The sequence below is a fragment of the Cibotium barometz genome, chromosome 13 (assembly GCF_041138505.1).
Source record: "Cibotium barometz isolate CiBa-2024 chromosome 13, ASM4113850v1, whole genome shotgun sequence".
NCBI lineage: Eukaryota > Viridiplantae > Streptophyta > Polypodiopsida > Cyatheales > Cibotiaceae > Cibotium > Cibotium barometz.
This window is the reverse complement of record NC_141058.1, coordinates 14,817,083-14,837,593: the sequence shown is the minus strand read 5'-3', so window position 1 is coordinate 14,837,593 and position 20,511 is coordinate 14,817,083. Positions and strand designations below refer to the sequence as shown.

General features: G+C 37.5%; 1 protein-coding gene across 5 annotated transcripts in view; it reads right to left on the bottom strand.

Moving 5' to 3' along the window:
* Nucleotides 1-1,383: 1,383 nt before the first annotated feature.
* The window catches only part of LOC147632398 (MADS-box transcription factor 23-like), a 35,189-nt gene continuing 16,061 nt past the window's right edge, over nt 1,384-20,511 (bottom strand). Inside the window, exons 3-8 of one of the 5 annotated variants that reach the window (XR_015267190.1) lie at nt 6,592-6,653; nt 6,235-6,334; nt 6,097-6,138; nt 2,136-2,177; nt 1,822-1,939; nt 1,384-1,661 (exon numbers count right to left, since the gene is read on the bottom strand). Coding sequence is in view for 4 of the 5 variants with exons in the window: in XM_086807198.1 (XP_086663324.1) it covers nt 1,637-1,661; nt 1,822-1,946; nt 2,136-2,177; nt 6,097-6,138; nt 6,235-6,334; nt 6,592-6,653 (396 nt within the window). In the remaining variant the exon portion in view is untranslated. Of the gene's footprint in view, nt 1,662-1,821; nt 1,947-2,135; nt 2,178-6,096; nt 6,139-6,234; nt 6,335-6,591; nt 6,654-20,511 lie in introns of all 5 variants that reach the window. The other 4 variants (XM_086807198.1, XM_086807199.1, XM_086807201.1 and 1 more) reach the window with 4 other exon arrangements.

The following is a 20,511-nucleotide window of genomic DNA, read 5'->3' as shown; positions in this document are numbered from 1 at the left end:
TTTTCACAAAGATTTTAGCATTTCAACTTGAGATTGTGATAAGACATTCTTTATTAAGGCATATGCTATTGTTTAAAAGAATATAAACTTTAACTAGTAAATCAATCAAATAGATCACTATTAACAATTAATAGAGAAGCCAGGGCCATACCTCCACCCCTAAGAATGATATATAATTGAAAAACAAAAAAAAATATACCTTATAGAAATTTATCGTTTATCGTTGTCTTTGCTCATTTATAAGAGTTTCAAAACTTGATATATGAGAATAGAGAGTCTTCTAATACCTTCTCTTACGATTGAAATCATCCGATCATCCCCAAGATTTATCTCCTCTTACTCGTACTCTGACTTTTCTCTCTTTCGAAGGTCCATGGCAAAATAGCCTTCTCTTACAGGGCTACGGCATACTATTCTTTCTTTAAAAGAAAAGCTATGGAGTTTTTTGGTCTCTTTCTCTGAAAGACCATAGCAATCTAACCTTCTCTTCTAAGAGATTAGATAAGAATGAAGGGATATATACATCTCAAGCTCTAGGATTACCTTGATGCTACTTGCTGCCTTCTTATAGTTTTCCATGTGTAGAGACCCTGACAGAATTAGCAAATTGTTTTGGCCATATTTCTCTGATAAGAACTCAAAGTATGATTGTATAACCAGTCAAAAGAACTGGAAGCCATCTAGTCTACAGCCTACATGGGTAGAATAGGCAAAAACATCTGTATATGGCTGCAAACACGCCATCTTTAGAAACGCGTTGCTTTTTCACATTTTTAGTATGCATGGACTCTAATTATGTAAAGGTACTCTAAATATGACCTCTTATCACCTAAATTCTAATTTCTATTTTTGGAGATACTTATCTCTTAATAGAACTATTCTTGTCTTCTTATTTCTTTTAGGATTTTTGGAGCTAATATTTTTATTCTAACACTTTCCTAATGTTTCTAGCCTTATTGTCTCACTCTTCTCCAGGTGCACTCTCTTTCCTTCTTCTTGAAATCTATATTAAAAGAGATACATACATACATGGCTTGGGAGGGACCTTGCAGGATGAGAGTTAAAATAATTAAGATAAGTATTTATCATGCAATCTATTATATAGAAAAGTGGATGATTAATGACTCAGTTAGGCTTTGACTTCCCCATGGAGGATTATTTGTGCTCATTACACATAACCCTACCTTTTTATTCTAGAAGAAAATACACATTGGGACCTTAAAAGTGAAAACACCACATCACATTACCCCCAAGGGAAGAGATGACTATATGATTCTATCAATGTAAACATCTCAAGTAAGAAAAATCTTCACGTTATTTTTTTAACCAATCAAATCAATTTAATTTAAAACTCACATGTATATAACTGGTATAGTGGTGAGATAAGGAAATTAACAATGCCAATATATATTTACCTTTAAATGCACAAAGTGAAATTTTCATCCTTAGTGGGAGTATCCAAAAGCTTATAATGTAAAATATATGTAGGTATCACAAATGAGTTACTTGAAAATATGTAGCTTATAATGTAAAATATATGTAGGTATCACAAATGAGTTACTTGAAAATATGAATTAATTTACATCTACTTCAAAAGCTAGAATTAAGAGTTTTAAAAAGGCAATAGACTTTTCTCTCAAGTGCTTGAAAAGAGATCCAACCTGGACACATGAATGTAACACAATTTCCTTATTAGGATCACATGCTTGGAAAGACATCCATACTAGACACATGAGTGTCTTACAATCACATGCTATTTCTTGGATTTATGAAACCTTTATGTAATTGAGAGATTACATTCATGTGATTTATAGAACATACCCGAGCTTTAAGTTTGTGTCAAGAGCTTTGTGTGGATGGCTATTTGCCAAATCCCTTGAAGGTAAGCCATTGCTTACACAAGTCGTTTGACTATCAAGAGTTGATTGCAATACTGCTTCTGCAAGCTAAAATCAAAGAAGGTATAGTTTCTTACACAGGTCATTTAATTATCAAGAATTAATTATAATACTACTTCTGCAAGCTAAAATCAAAGAAGATATAGTTCTCATTAAATAACATGTGTCGCATTCATCAGCCAACAACAACATGGAATTTGTTTCACAGTCTTGAAATCATGAAGAGTTATATCATACCTTTTGCTTGAGCAATTCATTCTCTTTCCATAACATGTTTCCCTTGAAGAAAAAAATATTTTCTTTTAATGAGAAACTATAATAAAAGTGCTCTAGAAATATTGAGAGAAAAGACATGAAATATTTATATGCAACTACGTGTCAAATGAATGACTTTGCAAAGAGATTCACATTTTTTGTGACAATATATAATAGATAAGCTTATTTTGACGTAGTGTTTTAACTAATCTATTGTGCTACTTGAGCTTTTTTATCTTTTGCACATGGATTAGTTTTTATCTTATTTTGAATATGTATTTACTATCTAAATGTAAGGCCCAAATGAGCACCTCAATGAGTCCAAATATTCCTTTTGTAGTCAATGTTATTCTCAAGTCAAATGGTATGGTTAATTGAGTCAAGTGGGGCTCGACATAGAAGGATCACTATGATCGACACCATATATAAATGGGTAGCATAGCCCCTCTATATTTATATATTTGTCCGCATTTACTGCTAATGCACCCTTGTATTCTTAATGTATACAAATTTCAAAACACACCATAGAAGCTCCTTACACCAAAGAACACAAGTGGAAAGTAGATCCATCATCTATCATAGAAATAATTCAAGATTATTCTCTATCTCTATTTAGTTACAAGTTTTCCTTAATTTCTATTTTGTAGTTTTTTTAATGTGTATTTACAAAAAAAATGTAATTTCTTGCATGGAATTATTTGATCTAAGGGTCTAAGCAAGGCTCCTTGAGTAGCCACCATGTTTCACTTGTTAGAAAAAATGACATCACTACCACCTACACTCTTTAGAAGTGTAGTTGGAAAAAATGACATTAGTACTATTTGGAGAAACTAGAAAACACCAACTACACTCTTTTTGAAGTTTAAGATAAAAGGAAATTTCATTATTGCATAAGTTGCAAGCAACAACCATTTGAATTAATTAGATAGTAAGGGTGGGAAGAATGTGATAAGAGATCCAAATGACATAAGTTAAATGGTTTCTCTAGATCTCGTTCTTATTTCTACCTAGAGAAGAAGAATGTCAATGTAGTGTGTTTCATTATCACCAACTAATTAGTTTTATCATCATGACTTTCAGCTAGTATATCTCATCCTTTACATTAGGTGGTTACAGAAATGTATAAGGTAATAAATCAAAAAAGAATTTAGAACCTTGAGAATCAGCTTACATTTGTCTAAGAGAAAAACATTAAAGAAGTTTGTAAGCCTTTTGTGATTAAATGAAAACAATTAGGATCACAATTAAACATTGATGATTTAGCAGAATGGTGCATCAAGGTCATGCATTATAATCATGACATAGTATTAAGAGATCCACCTCTTGTGTTTTGAGTAGTTAAGTGATATTTTGGAGGAGGAGTTGTGTTAAAAGACTCAACAAGACATGGACTTGGGATTCTACACTAGTCCAATTAAGAAAAGAAAAGGTAAAGACTCAAGTAGCCCTCCACTTCAAAATAATAGAAAAGGTAAAGACTCAAGTTTCCTAAAGGAAAAGAAAAGCTAAAGACCCAAAGTATTGCTTGACTTCAAAAGAAAAGGTAAACACTCAAAAGAGAAGAAGAAGGTAAAATGTTTTTACTACAACAAGAAGGGCCGTGTCTAGAATAAGTATAGGACGGAATAGGCAAATGCCATAATTGTTACTCTAAAGCTCAAAGAAGAGAAAACATTACATCAAGGTTGAACAAAAAGCTTTAAATGGCAATCAAAGAAGTTTATAAATGACCAACCAAAAGGGATCAGTCAAAAGGATTTATAAAAATGTCAAGCTTGAACTAAAAGATTTTAATGGAAACCAAAGAAGTTTATAAATGACCAGTCAAAAGGATTTATGAGAAATTATGTCAAGGCTGAACCAAAAGTTTTTAATGGAAACCAAAGAAGTTTATAAATTATGTTAAGGGTTGCTTACATAATTAGATTGACAACAATTTGCAACGTCCTTTCTTTGGCAACAAAGGATAGGATGTAGATGAGATGTAGATAAACATGAATTTTTCTTTTCCTAGAAATAACATTAAGAAAGCATAAGCTTAGATATTTTTATGCCTAATTCAAAAAGAATAAAATTTTATCCTCAATTCACAAAGCACAGTTTGCATCCTATGTTAGGTCCCTTGAGCATGGCACCAATGAATTAACACCTACTTTATAGAGTATATTCTTACTAAATATTTCTAAAACATGAAATTATATGTTTTCTCTAAGCAAGGTAACTACACAAAATTATTTTCTCATCTTAACAAGTAACCATTAGGAAAATATCTTTAAAACAAAGCATCTATTGAGAAAAGAGATTGAAATGATGGCCTTATGCACTTGTGTTTAGATTAAATTCTAGTAGGATCTATCTGCATTACTTTCATCATTTAGAAAAATAATGAAAAATATCAAGTGAGCCATTATAATAAAATCTTGTGGGAAGACTAATCTTTTTGTGTAACCTGAAATTGTATGTTAACTTAGATGGAATGTAGAGATTAAGGTGGATCAAACAATTGAGAGGGCATTTTATACAAAAGGAACAAAAAAAGGCTAATCTTTATGTGTAACATAAAATGGAATGTTAAATTAGATGAAATATAGAGCTTAAGGTGGAGGATCAAAGAATTAAGAGGGCATTTTATCAAAAAAAGAAATATTAAGTTAAATGAATCATGCACAGATTTACATTAGATTTGGGCCTCTTAAATAAGCAAAGTATGCATGATTTATCTCTTCATCAAATCACACTCTATAAATTCCTCTTAAGTAGAAGGTAAGATTGGAGAAAATTAAGCAAGAAAGAAGTGCAACCATGAGCGTGGACACTGAGTGTGTTAGACACACCACATTCATAGTGGCTAAGAATGGAGAAAACTAAGAAAGAAAGACCATGAGCTTGGACATTAGGATGACAGCTAAGTGTGTGTAGGTTAGCAATAATGGCCCACCAACACTTAGCCAATGTGTGTGGACACAACATACTCATAAAATGTAAGATTGGAGAAATTTAAGCAAGAACAAAGTGGAAGCTAGGCACCTATTGTGGAGAAGCTTGAGCTTAGTTTTATGTGTGAAATTAGAATAGAATTAACCTAATTTTAATTGATTTCTCACTAATCTAGTCTTAATTTATTGCCCATGATATACCTTGTGTAATGCTCTCATTTAACTATATTATAAAGCTTCCCCATGATATACCTTGTGTAATGCTCTCATTTAACTATATTATAAAGCTTCCCCATGGACTATTTTGGGCTATCAAAAATGTCATTAAGCATATGGCACTGGTCCACATGATTGATCCCAAGAGGTCTTAGCTACATACACTCGTGGAGTCATCAAAGATAAGACAACCTCCCCCTAGAGAACAAGATGCCCTCTCCCTTAGAGATTCAGAACTTTCACCCATCAAATCTACATTCACAACACCCATTAATGCCATATGGAGGCACTAGCATGAATATTTAAGATCTCTAGGTCTATTATTTCATTGTACACATAGGGATCTATATGGTACATAGGGACCTACGTAGTACATAGGCCATGTGTTTTTCTTTTCTTTTTTGTGTTTGGACATCTAGTCTACACATGGATCATGATTCATAGTTGTATCCAGACACATGCACACTTTTTCTTTTCTTTCTTTTCTTCCGACGATCGGAAGAACACATTTGTATTATTTTTTGTCTCATAGGCCGACTTTGGCCTCTCGTAGACGTTAATATATCTTTCTTTCTTTCTTTCTCTCTCTGTGCATGCACACATGCTTGTGCTTTCATCATGTATCTACCCACCCCCCAACACACACACACACAAGCACATATACATAATTCCTAACAAGATTACTATTTATGCAGCTTAAATTTGTTAGGATTTATCTTCTTTGCCGTTTCTTGAGCTTGTATTCCAAATACAATACTATTCATGCAACTTAAAAAATGATCAAGATTTACCTTCTTTGTCATTTCTTGAGCTTGTATTTCAAGTAATTCTATCTGCAAAATTCATGAGAAATATATGTTGAATGCAAACATTTCAAATAAATTTAAAGAAAATTACATTAAGAAGCTTCATAATTTATTGAGGCTTACTTTTCTTTCTTTTATCTTGTGGATTGCTAGTTCAAGCCTTGATTCAATCTTTTGGATTTCATTGAGAGATAAAGGCATAACACTTTCTCCCATTATGCACCTGAACACATATTAAAAGAAATGATGCTACTTGTAATAAACATGTTACAAAGATATCCAAAATCTTTTTAGAAAATATTTTTTCAAAGAAAGAAAAAATAATTGGGAATGTTCCCAAACTTAAATGTACAAAGTTGCGAATTTAACGACAAGGATATCATGCTTAGATGTTTATATTTTTGTATAAGGTTTTATTAATAGTTATGAATATTGAATTTTAAAGGTAAAGATAAAAAATGCAAATATTGATTGCCTCACCGTTGTAAATCATTTAAGTATCCAACTTTCTTTGTCAATAGAAGAGTTTCATGCCTCCAATACTATTTAAAGAAATAAGTTAGTAAACAAGATAAATATTTGATTTCATAAAAGGAAACAAATGTATTATTTTTTATTAAAACAAAAATATTGATAATTACCATAAATAAAATTTTAAATAACAAAATATTGATGATTGCCACAAATATTTTTTTATAAGAGAATACATGTGGCATATCGAAGGCACATGAAGAAGAATGCTTTATAAAACAAAAATTGAACTCAAATTGTAACAATAGCAAAGATGAAGAAAATTATTATGTTTTCAATGTTTGAATACAATAGAGGACTAAGTCCCGCATCCATGCACTCTAGTGAAGGAAGTTTTGATGGATGATCTTGAATTCTCAAAACAAAGATTTCATGCTCGCAAAAGCCAATGTGTAGTTAGTTCATAATGAAGGTGAAAAATATAATGTGGGTGCTCTAAATAGTTTTCAAAAAGTGCATTCAATCTTGGGAGTCCTTTGATACTATTGTATTATGAACTATATCAATATTACCATTAACTAATCTCAATGAGTCATTAACCAAACTCAATGAGTCATAAAGAGTCTATTATCCTAATATAGCTTTCAAGACCATCTAGACCATCAAGGTGCATGTTGAAGCTCCCAGATGTAAGATACCTGCCCCATCCCGTCACCAGGGATAGGGAGACACCCCACTCGGTAAGATCAATCCCAGCCCATTGTGAGAGCTATCTGATTAGTGCCTCTTCTGACGATCCAATTTATAAGTGATCTCCACAAGCTTGGGGGTCCTATCTAATATATCAAAAGATCTCATTTTGGTTTCTAGTCTCTTGTAAGGAAACACCCAAGTTAGGTCCACTCGACCGACCACTTCCCAACGACTAGAATCGTTCATCTTTGGGGTTTCTCCTAAGTTACTAAGCACATTGTTTTCACTAATTCAAGTTACAATGCAATTCAATTATTTATTCTTGTGCACATGTTTTTTATCCCTTAATGAATAAATTCTTTTCCAATCAAGTCATTCCACACATAGGTACAAATTCATCATAAGAACAACCATAATTTCAAAACGTCGGTGTCCCAACCATAAGAACAACCATAGTTTCAAAACCTCGATATCCCAAGTTATATCCATCTCCAATCCCTCAGCTCACCGAGTCACAAAATAGTCTAGAGCTTACAACCGTCGTGGCAAAAAATAACTCACAATAGTAGAACGAGAAATGTTCCCTTCACCCTCTTCTTGTTATGGAAGACCTTTCCAACTCAAGCTTGTAACTACTAGAAAGAACCCGCCCCATGGTGGGTCACCCAATGAAGGTGGTTTCCCTAACCTCTATTGTAGTAGAGTGAGACTTAAGCTGAGACATGGGACAAATCCCCATGGAAGCTTGCACAACAATCAAGCTTGATAACCCCATGAAGCCTAAGTGGTTAATCTCATACTAAGACGATGGAATAAACCTTTCATAGGCCTATGACGGTAGCCAAAGGTTCCAAGAACATACCAATGATCAAGAGGTATCAAATGATAAAATGTGCAAAGATACAAATGATGGCCCATGAGCCCCTTCTATACTTGATCCCATCACCATGGTCCTAGACCTAATTTATAAAGTTGTTGCTTCATTACAAACCATCCACTCCTATAATGATTTCGTCCTTAAAATCAAAGGCGGTCTTACAAAAATTAAACATATACAACAAGCTATACACATTAGCCAAAATCTCACATAATCATAGTGTCAATGCTAAGGAGAGGGCAGGTAGATGCCGAACATGAATCGCCAAAGTCTCAAAGCTCCCAAAATCAAATGAAAAGGGTGATGGACTCCCGTCGATGTTGAAGCTAACCAAGAAACCACCTAGATCAAAGGAAAATGCAATCCATGCAAGCTCTAAAGAAATGGATCTCCATTGGATCAAATGGAAGATATAAAGAACCAATGTCGATGTCGAAGCTAGCTATGTATCCACCAAGATCAAATGGATAGCCATGGTATGCATCATAAATCCCTGAACTTGATGTAGCAACAGCTCCTCGATTGAAGAGAAAGCTCAAGTCCACCCCTCCTCGTGGACAATCGTGTGAAATCAACATCCAAAGTATCCACTAAATGAAATCATATCCTTTGGATGGAATGTCAAATGATCGTGATATAAAAGAACCATCATGTAGGCCAAGCCCAAGATCTATTACATGTGCATTGGAGTGATATGCCATGTAATCATCTACCATATATCTCAAATGCATATGATGCACCCAAAGATAAATGTCTCGGCTCCAAAGAAAATAGGATCATACCAGACAATCATGGAAGCCATATAGGAATATGACTCAAAGTCAGGATCATGTAAGATTAAATGTGAATTAATGCCACCGTCCCATGTAGCATTGCTCAAAAAATTAAAGGCATGATGCACTGCATCAATATGTATATAAGCATGATCCAAACTATGCACCCTATCCTCATGTCTAAAATCCCCTATGTGTATATGATGATTCCAAGTAGAAGTACGATTATCAAAATCATCACTGAATACCAACAAGGTATCCACACATGAGAGATAAGCGGTGTCAACAACCACATCACACTAATCATGGTATCCTCAAGGTCACTAAGGTCATCCCCATAGGTATGATCTATCTCCATTAATGATACTCCTATATGACCTATATCCCATGATAAGTCAATCTCTATCAATACTGGATCTAAACAGATCTCCAAATCAAAAGTAAAACACTCTATCCATGTGTATAAATCTTCCTCTCTCTGCGAGGTCTCACCTCAACAAACTCGTCATCATGCACTATGCCTGATTGCTCAAACATGAGTGTGTTTTTTTTGGGAGCTTTTAATTTAGAGCTTTTTGCAAGAAATTTAGAGCTTTTGTAGTTCATGGCTCTTAGATCGATTTCTTCTAGGGAGTATGCATGTCTCTACATATACACATACATACATATATAGACACATACATATCTACATCTATCTACATATACATACATACTTTCATACATATACAATACGTGAGCGCTCAAGTCTCTCTCTCTCTCTTTCACTGGTTGGTCAAAATCTTACAAAAACTCAACCAATTCTTCATGAGTTATTCTTTACTTGACAGCATATATATATTGCACAAAAAAATAAATGCATGTATCAAAAATTTACCTAATAAAAAATGAAGATGCGTTTAAGTGTTGTCATTATAAACACATAAATGAAGTCAAAATAAACACTATCACATAAATGTTTCTACATCGCTTGAAGTAGCCAAAATTTTCTAACCTTTTACATCACCTAATTGCTTAAAGGACTCATCCGAGACGGGCTTGACTCAAAATAAAAAAGAGATCGCTCACTTAAAGTAGGCTAATGTATAATTATATGTTGTTTGCAATGAAGACTAAGCACACGAGTGTAAACAAAATACATGTGCTTACACACTAAGTAAGGCTTTTTCTCTTTCTCACGCTGTTGAAAATCTAGGCAAGTACATATTGGCTCATCCTTGATATGCACATCATAGTAATTTTTAGTCAATAGCTTGAAAGTAACATGACGATTACGTTTAACTATGTTCTCCTCCAACAATTGTGCATGCATTTGTGTTGATGCCTCTAATCTTTTGTTTGCCTCCTTAGAAACACCGAGCCTCCATTTCTTACTGCGCTTACTAGAACCCCCCACTTGGTTATTCTGGCCACTTATATTCTTTGCTTGGGGGCTTGTATAGCTACTTTGAAACACAAACCCTGCTCTGACCTCAGGCTTGCCATTTTATCCAATGTAACCTCAGACCCCTTATCTATCACCCACCATAAATTTGGAGTTTCCGAAGGTCCTTTCACTTGCTTGGCCACTACTTGTGTGTGTTGGACATCATGATTGCAAAACTACATCCATTGATGTTGGGTGTTACCCTGTTGGAATTAGGGTTAGGGTTGCAACAATGCACACACACAAGATAGAGAAGCTTAAGAGCACACAAACTCACTAGATTAGAATGAACAAATATGTGCCAGATACAAAGGATAAGTACACACCCCAAAATGAGTAGATAAGAGGGTGTACATATGCAGGAGGAAAAAAACCTCCTAGTGAGTGAAAAAGTGCTCCGATAGTCCTAAGTGTGTTCACACACATCACTACCATATAATGCTACAAACCCCCCCTTGGAGTGATGATGTACAGGGTATGGCCGATCAATCGTGAAAAGCAACACCCAAATTAGCCATAAGATGTTTGAGCCACACACTCACCTGTAGTTGTAAAAGCTGCCCTCTATACTCGGCTTCATAGTTGGAAGTGGCCACTGTAGCCATAAGATGTCTGAGCCACACACTCACCTGTAGTTGTAAAAGCTGCCCTCTGTACTCGGCTTCATAGTTGGAAGTGGCCACTGTAGGCTGCTTCTTGCTAAGCTATGATATACATGAATCACCAAGGCGAAAGCAAAACCCACTAATGGACACGTGTGTCATAACATCCAGCCTAATTTGAATCACTGAAAGCATGCAGCTGTGACTCACCCCCCTTTGGATAAAATAATCCAAAATACTAAGTGCCCTGTAAATAGCGAAAAACCCACTTAATAGCCTGCCAATGCTTTCGTACCTGGGCTATGCATAAATTTGCTCAATTATGAGACCGCATACTGTATATCTGGCCTCATGTTGCACACATAAAGAAAGGATCCAACATCTTGCTGTGATACAAACTAGCATCAAAAGAGTCTCCTGCATCTTGAAGACTAAGTCGAGTACCTGTCTCCATAGGTGTAGCCACAAGTTTACAGTCTTCAAGATTAAACCTCTTCAATAGCTTTTGTATATATTTAGACTGTAGCATAACAATGCCATCATTGTACTGCATAAACTGAATCCCCAAATAGTAATGCAAGGGCCCCAAATCTGACATCTCAAATGATGACTGCAAATTAGCCTTCCTGCACGAGTTTTGTTAGGTACAGGAGCTGTCAACTTGCTATCCCTCAATGTCTGCAGCATAAGCCATTTTGGCATACGCCTAGATTCTTCTATGGTTGCTTTCTTGTCATCCACTACATCCTCAATAATTGCCTCATCAAAAGGTTGATTTGAAGGCTGATTTTGCACCTACAAAGGCTGAATTTCAACACTTGGTTGAGCATTCAATTGCTTTACATATGGCTACCCTCCAGTAAACAAAGGTAGGAGCGAATCAAACATGTCCTGTGAGCATACATCATTCTGCTGTTTATTGCATGAAAGCATGGTCTGAACTACATGTTCGACAAAAACAACATCTCTACTTACCAAAATTCGCTTTGGGGCTGGATGGTTGTGTCTATATCCCTTTCTTTCTGAACTGTATCCCACAAATATGCATTTAACTACCTTATCATCAAGCTTATTGCGTTGTTTCTTAGGCATAGGAGCATAAGTAAGACAACCAAACACACGCAAATGAGCCAAAAAAGGCTTCCTGCCATGCCAAACTTCATAAGGAGTTTTAGACTGCAAGGCCTTGGTAGGGCATTTGTTCAACACATAGTTGCCTCTAACCAAAAACCATGAGGTAAATCTTGGGCTTTCACCATACATTGTGCCATCTCCATGAGAGACCCGTTCTTCCTCTTAGCCACACCATTTTGCTGAGGTGTGTATGGCACTATACATTGATGCCTTATGCCTTTTTCAGCCATATATACATGAAAGTCCTTGGACATATACTCCCCCCCTCGATCTAAACGAAGGGTGCCAACTTTATATTCACATGCATTTTCAGCCATGGATACAAAGTACCTAAAGCATATAAAAACCTTTGACTTCTGCTTTAATGGATACACCCAGCTATATCTGGAGTAATCATTAATAAAAGTGATGAAGTAGAGATATAGCCCAATAGATGGTGTCCTTATAGGACCACATACATCACTATGTATAAGTTGTAATTTCTTAACAGCTCTCACAGATCCATCCTTTGGAAATCATGCCCGATATATTTTACCAAGAATACACCTCTCACATACATGTCTAGCAGGGGTCTTAAGAGTTGGCAACTCAGACATTATATCATGCCTTTGAAGGCATAAAAAAACTGCCATAATTCAGATGGCCAAATCGTGCATGCTATAATTCTGCATCACTCATAGCACGAGCTGAAGACTGAGCAAGCATCATGCTACAACTTCTCAAATACATCCATCTTGTATAGGCCATGAAATAAGGTACCTGAGGTAATGATAGAATAACCATCATTTCTATCCTGAACTATACATCTATCATCCACAAATTTCACCATCAAGCCTGACAAGGCTAAGGTTGAAACTGACTATGCAAGTTCTTAATTCTTGGCACATTTAAAAGTGTAGAAAGAGTAAATGTGCCCCCATTTTTAGTAGTGAGAAAAACTCTACCAACTCCTTTGATAGGATATGAGGAACCATTTGCACATGTGCCAGTTCCCGCACTTGGGACAGATTCTAGAGATGAGAACAATTTTTTTGTGAGGTAATATGCTTACTAGTACCATTGTCAAAGTACTAAGCATCCAATTCTGCCAGTGACATGCATACATTATGAACAAAAGGGTCATAACTGCAATGTATAGTCCATGCCCAATCATCTTGAGAAAATCTTACAGATTCCTTCTTCTTTGCACTTGGTGCAGATGCATCATAGCCATGCCTGATTCTTTCTTTTTCTCCTTCTCTAGATTTTTCTTGCACTCATTTATGTAGTGCCCTAGCTTCCTACAATAGTGACACCACTTGCCCTTCTTTTTAGGCTTATCACCTTCTTTCTCTGCATCCTTACCTGAGTATTATGATTTTGGCTTATAGCCACCATGCGAAGAAGCTTTGCCTTTGCCTTTTTGACTGGCAATAAAAGCTTAGTTACCAACTCGCATTACAGATCTGTTTTGCCTAGACTGCGCTTCTTGCAAGAGTACTGAAACCAGCTCATCAAATGTAAGGGCATTTGGATTTCCCTTCATCACTCATGAGTCTAAGGATAGAGGCAGAATCCGACAATGCATTGAGAACTGTGGGCACCAATGTACTATCAGGATATATCTCATCCACACTAGCGAGTTGCTCCTTATAATCTTTGATCTTGGTCAAGAAGCTGTCCATTGAGTCTCCCTCATTCATGTGCTCAGCCTCCAACTGTTTGTGTAGATATGCAACACGTGCTTCATTGCGCACTTGGTATAATGCAGCAAGTGCATCCCATGCCTGTTTTGAAGTCTTACATGACCGAATATGAGGAATAATGCTTCACTTTACGGAAAGTGCAAGCAATGCATGTACCTATGTATCTCTTCCATCCCATCATCTCGTTTGAGCAGCAGTGGGAGGAGCCACATCTGTTATCAGATTCTACTTCAGATGTACCTGCAGCACCTGGTTGCACTGGTAGTTGTGAAACAGGATGAGTTTCACTACCACTGACCATATTCCAAAGGCCTTTAGCAACCAGTACATGCCTCATCATATAGGACCACAATGGGTAGTTAGTCCCATCAAGTTTGTTCTCCTCAGCAGACAACATGTTGAATACATCACTCTACTGGCAGCCATGTGACTCTCTACCAAATGTAAAATCTTTCAACACACTGCAAGTACTCAGTATTCATTGAATGCAACCCCGGATGGCTACCAAAAACTGATTGAATCACCTACAAAGTGTATGAAAAATAACACAGAGTAGAGAATAGTGTTATTGGCAAAAGTATGATGGGCAATGTTGTTGAAGACACTGTAGATGCTGTTGCATGCCAAATCTTTACTGCTACACAGCCCAAACACCCAAAATTGAGTAGAACCAATCCAAAATGACACCTCTCCAGAACGTCTGCTTGTGGTGCCTAAAACGCACCTGAATCGTGTCGTGGACCTTGAAAATTTTGTATACTTCGTATACACCACACTACAGTATATACCTTCTTCTCCTAAGAGGGTATCTCAATCGGAGACAGAAAAACAGGATCGTGATGAGGAGGGAGGCAGACTGCTAGGTCAAGTGTCAACACGGAAGCTAGCTCTGATACCAATTATTGAAATTAGGGTTAGGGTTGCAACAATGCACACACATAAGATAGATAAGCTTGAGAGCACACAAACTCACTAGATTAGAATGAACAAATGTGTGCCAGATATAAAAGACAAGTATACACCCCATAATATGAGTAGATAAGAGGATGTACATATGCACGGGGGAAAAAACCTCCTAGTGAGGGAAAAAGTATCCCGGTGGTCCTAAGTGTGTTCACACACATCACTACCATATAATGCTACATACCCTTGTATGTACGTTCTCCCCAAAAACAAGGAGCCACTAGACCAAGTGATTGGCTGCATCATGGTTGTACATCGTTTACCCTACACCACACCAAATCATTTCCAAACACGAGTTGGCATTCTTCTAATTACCTAACTGCCCTTGGTTACATCCACCTTATGGCTTGTGACCACAAAGTCATTATTTGATGTTGTTTTGTAGGTTGCATCATTTGTGATACCTTCACTAATTTCATCATCTATAGTTTTTGCATTTACATCAAAAATCTATTTACTCAAATGTGTGTGTGCTCTTTCTTGACTTTCAAATGCTATTTACAAGGACGACCATGTTCTTTACGCTGCCTAGATTCCATCACAAAGCCAGGTTTACGGGAGCTATTCTCTAAAGTGCCCCTTTCTCTTTTCCTTTGCACGGTCTCCTTATCCCCATGGACGACCATGTTCTTTACGCTGCCTAGATTCCATCACAAAGCCAGGTTTACGGGAGCTATTCTCTAAAGTACCCCTTTCTCTTTTCCTTTGCACGGTCTCCTTATCCCCATGGAGTATTGGCTCTTCATACAAGAGTGTACCAGCCCCACTGCGACCTGGACCACATGTGCCACCATAGAAGGACTTGGGCTCTTTTTAGAGAGGACACTCTCTCAAGAAATGTTTGCATGTTAGGACCTGTTTCTATATATCGGCTAGTTAAATAACCATGTTGTTTTGTGCATTATATGTAAGCATTGATCACATCTGTAACACATGCATCATACAACAAAATCTTTTTGCTACCTCCTTCTCTAGCTAGCCAGCTTGCATGAACACTCTTTGATAAGTACAAATTTATTAAGGGGCACACTTTGGGGATTATAAAAAATTAAGATCTTGCATGAGGTAAGAAGCATATCGGCTACATATGTTTAACGAGGCATGCATTCAAATTGCCAAGTTTGAGGTGGAAGGGCCTCAAATGCTTAAGAATTTTGAGGGATATTTTAAAGCCCAACAAAAAATTCATGTGATAAATGCATACTCTCACATGTTAGGCAACATGAAGAGTGCTTCTGATGGGATTAACATGCCTAAGTTGCCATTCTCAAGCAAGAGGCTTGTATACAGGTAGTGTTACATTTCATTCTCTAGCCATTTAAGTATATGTTAGTTTGCTTCTTATGTCATCTAAAATCTATGGTTTGAAAAGCATGATGAACTCTCTTTTATAGATGGCTCTTGGATTTCATTGAGCACAAATCCATTTTAGATATGCCCTCGGAGATTGCAGAGTGGCTAGATCCACATGATGAGAACACTATGTTCTTAACTACCTTGGTGGAGAGGGGTATTACTGCATGGGAGTGCACCCATTATCCTTGGTGGATTGAGTACCCTCTTGGAGTTATCCCTAAGCAAGAGCAGTAGTTGCATGCCCGTAAGTAAACTTAAACCTACTTGACACTCTTAAAATTAAGATAGTTATAAGTATTAAGGGTTTTGTCTACATGAAGGCTTTCTTCAAGAAAATTTCAAAGTGGTTTTGAATGTGAGCATCACATCTCCACCCACCATAGAGGAGGTGATAGAAATAATTGAGAAAAAGACTTCAAAGAAAACCAACAAAGGGAAAGAGAAGATCCATGGTGAGGAGCCATATACCCAAATAAATAGGGTGGTTATAGAGGATGAGGATGGGGATGAGAGTGAGCCATCCCTTTTTATTCGCAAGGGGGGGGGGGAAATCTGTACCTGCCACTACAAGCAGGTCTACGATTCTTGAGTCTATCATGGATCGTCCGGCTTCAAAGAGGCGCCCAACAATGTGTACTACACAAGTACAAGACTTTAATGATGTGCTTATTCGTGAATTTGAAATGAACATGCTACTTTAAAAGACTTCTATTTGTGTTTTGAGTAACTCTATGTAAATGTATATGGCAATGGGAAGGGGACCAATACACAACTTTTGTGGATGCCCTTTTGGTGGATGTGGCAGCCATTGATGACTTTGTATGGGATAGGTAGAGTAATTGCATTAAACATCTTATTATATAGTGGATTTCGAGCCAAGCTTGTGCCTAAAGTTACCTTAGCTAATATGTCTTTACATTCATGTAGTATTAAGGAGTGGTTTGAGACCTCACACTCTACCTTGTATCGCCACGCGTACCACCAACATGGAGTATCCTTTAATACAATGGCTTGAATTGTATTTGCCGATTTTCCAACATCCATGCTAGTGCATGGAGTGCACGTTGCCTCATCAGGTAGACAAATTGTTAGAACACATATTGTATATTTTAATTTCATTTTATCTTGCACTTACAATATTTCTGCTGGAAATTAGAGGGAGTACTTCTTGACAATGTGACATTCCTGAGTGGAATGTATTCTCAATAATGTCCGTTTACCTAAATTTAACGGTTGTTTATGTGGGGGATAAATGCATCTTATAGGTAAGAAATGTAAATTTGAGTCCCAAATTCAAAAAGCTCTAAATTTCTTGCAAAAAGCTCTAAATTCGAAGCTCACAAATTTATTATCCCCCTCAAGCACGTGAACTATCCCAACATTAACACTGCAAGGTAATCTATGAAAACTAGGAGCAGTGATCATATGCGAATGGTCTCCAAATGTGAAATCTCTAGAGGAGTAGCCGAACACATCTAACATAGATAACTCACGTCTATACTCCCCATGGTCTATCATATGCTCAAGAGCATGTAAAGTATCATTAATCTCATGAGCAACGATAGACGTATCACTAGTCAAATGCATGTGATTATCTAAAAGACCCTCATGATCAACTAATGCATCACCATGATCCCTAGGAAGGTAGGTAGTAGAAATACATTCCTCATTCCCCAAGAGAATGTAGAGAGGGACCATATGAAAGGCTTGGTTTAAACTGTGGATTTGGATGTATGTGTGAGGATAAAAAAATAGAGCGTAGTGGGTGTGAAAGGAAAAGCAAAGAAAACCCTAGAATCGGATGGTTTGTTTTCCTTTTTATTTTGCTCAACTGATAGTAGCTTCTCACTCTCCCTCTTTACGCGGCGCAGGCAGCACTGAAAGCTCCATGAGCTCGATGATGCTCCCACGAGCTTTACTTCTTGCACTGGCGGCTCCTTCTTCTCTCCTGTTCTTGTTGTTTGAAGCTTTTCCTCTTCTTCTTCTTTTAACAAGTCTGCTCTGCCTGAGCCTTCAGGCAATGAAGCTTACTTATTTTAAATGTGCTGGCTCGCGTTCATCGCTGGCGGTTTCTGTGTGTGTCTCTGATAACGAAGAAGGGAACACCCCCAAAAAATTCTGAGTTCAGGTTGCGTGCACTATACACACATGCCGGATGTAAGTCGCCTTTTGATGCACACTCGCGAGTACCTGTTTCTTTCAGAGAGAAGCATCAATTGTGCTAGATCTGCTGCCAAATTGTACATGTGGACTCTTTGCAACAAAAATATAAGGAACATCAGCTATTAGTGGCTATTTGTTCTTCCCCAATGCCGACCCTTTGGTGAATGCATCCCCAAGTGGCTTGAGCTGTTGCTATTCAGTAGCATCTGTTTGCTTGCATTTGACATGAAACCATCTCATTGCTGCTAAGTGCCGATGATCTGTGCAGTTTGGCCTTGATAAACTATGCTGCGTGAAGCTGGCTTAGCTTACTCTTGTGTAGTTTCCACCTAGTCAGAACCAACGGAGGCTGACCGGAAGAAAGCTTGTGTAGGCTCGGCAAGCTCGGTGCCTTTAGTGTATTTTATCAAGGCGAACTTTGGACCTAAAGGGAAAAAAAATTGTCTAATCTTTTTTTCAAATTTTTCAAAAAGGAGAAAATTTGATCAACTTGATATTCACGGTAGGACAAAAGTTTTCCTTTTTTTTTTCAAGGGTTATGTATAAGTATGTACTTACTTTAAAGGACATAAAATATATATAGTCAGCCTTGTTGGTGATGTGCTTGCTGGATATACACTAGGGTGCCATGTAGCCGGTCGTGCCTCTCACCTGCGTGATGCTGCTCGTGTTGGCCTTCTCGCCCACTAGCTGGGCTATCCCAAAGTTTGAAACCTTGGCGTTGAAGTCCTCGACGTGCAACTTGTCTAGCCATTATCTTAGACAAGCTACGTGTACTAGTAACCAGGCTCCAGTCGTGGCCCATTAGCCTCACACGCACACAGTCGAAGAGTCTAAGGTCTTTGTTGCAGCGGCCAGCGTCGAGCGCTCGCGGCTCTAGAGTCTACGTGCGTCGTGCGACGTGTACCATTGTACCTGTAAGGATGTAACCTACTACCACCCACTGGTGATTGCTCGTGAGTTGTCTCTCGAGTCCTCGACGGCCAGTAGCCCAGGCCCTACCAGTTCTCTTCACAGGTCCCAGGCTCTTTGAACAGTGAAACACATAATCTATTGTAGAAACATTGTACACAATCGTCACTCATTTGCAAATTGTGCTCGTCTCTCCACAGCGGCCTAGGTCTGAGTGCTCTTCACAAGTTCATTGTTCAGCGCTTCAGTCCGCCAGCGCTCTTCTCTGCAGACTCCAGAGTCCCAGACTCTAGTCGCTTGCATTTTCCTAGTGACCAACGCTCTTGAGTCTTCACTGTTCAGCATTTCAGTGCTCTTCTCTGCAACCGCCGCGTGAGGAGTCCAGAGGTCCATGGCAAACTTTGTCCAGTCAAGCATACTTAACATGCATGGCTTTACAAAAAAGGATGCACCTTTCGTATCCAAGAAGTAAAGACTTGGTAGTTTTGGGGAGCTCTCAAGTGGTCCTTTTGATACAGGCACCCAAGTTGGAAGTTGTGAGGTGGAGCTTTCGTGTGAAGAGATTGAGGCGAATCGACAGGAGAAAGCTAGGAAGGATTGAAATTCAGCATGGGTAGACATCTACGATTGGGCCTTTTTTGATGACAAGATAGGTCGTATTTTTTGTAGAGAAGTTTCGAAGTGTAGAAATCCTTGTAGTAAGGAAGGTTCAATAAATATTCAAGTTAGTACTTTGTCTAATCATGCTGGGACCAAAATGCATCAGTTTGCTGTATATAAGTGTGATCCTAATAAAGTTTTGGTTTCTGATACTTTGGAAAAGAGTAAAGATAAAATTGAGTCGGCATCGCTTAGTTTGTTTTTTGCTGCATATCACGTGGCAAAGGAACATCTCTCATTTTGTAAGTTTTTCAAAGCATTATATTAGTAAGTCCTTACTAAGGTCACAGCTAGAAAAGCTAAAAAAGTCTCCATTTTTTAGCTTGATGCTGGACGAATCGACCGACATGGGCACGAATCAAAATTTGATTGTTTATGCATCATTGTATGACTCTTGCATAGGTTTCATGGTGCAATATGGCTTGGATTTGAATAAGCTTATATGTTTGGGTATGATGGTGCATCATCAATGGTTGGGCATCATAATGGGCTAGCGACCTGCTTGAAAAGAGCTAATCCATTCATGACAAGCATTCATTGTATTGCACACATAGGACTAGTTTATGTTTGGTTGATGCTGTAAAGAATTCTAGTATTGCACAAGAAGTTAATGCTTGCTTGAATTCAACTGCTGCACTCTTTTCTAAAACTTATATCAAGAAAAAAGCTCTAGAAAGTCTACAAGATG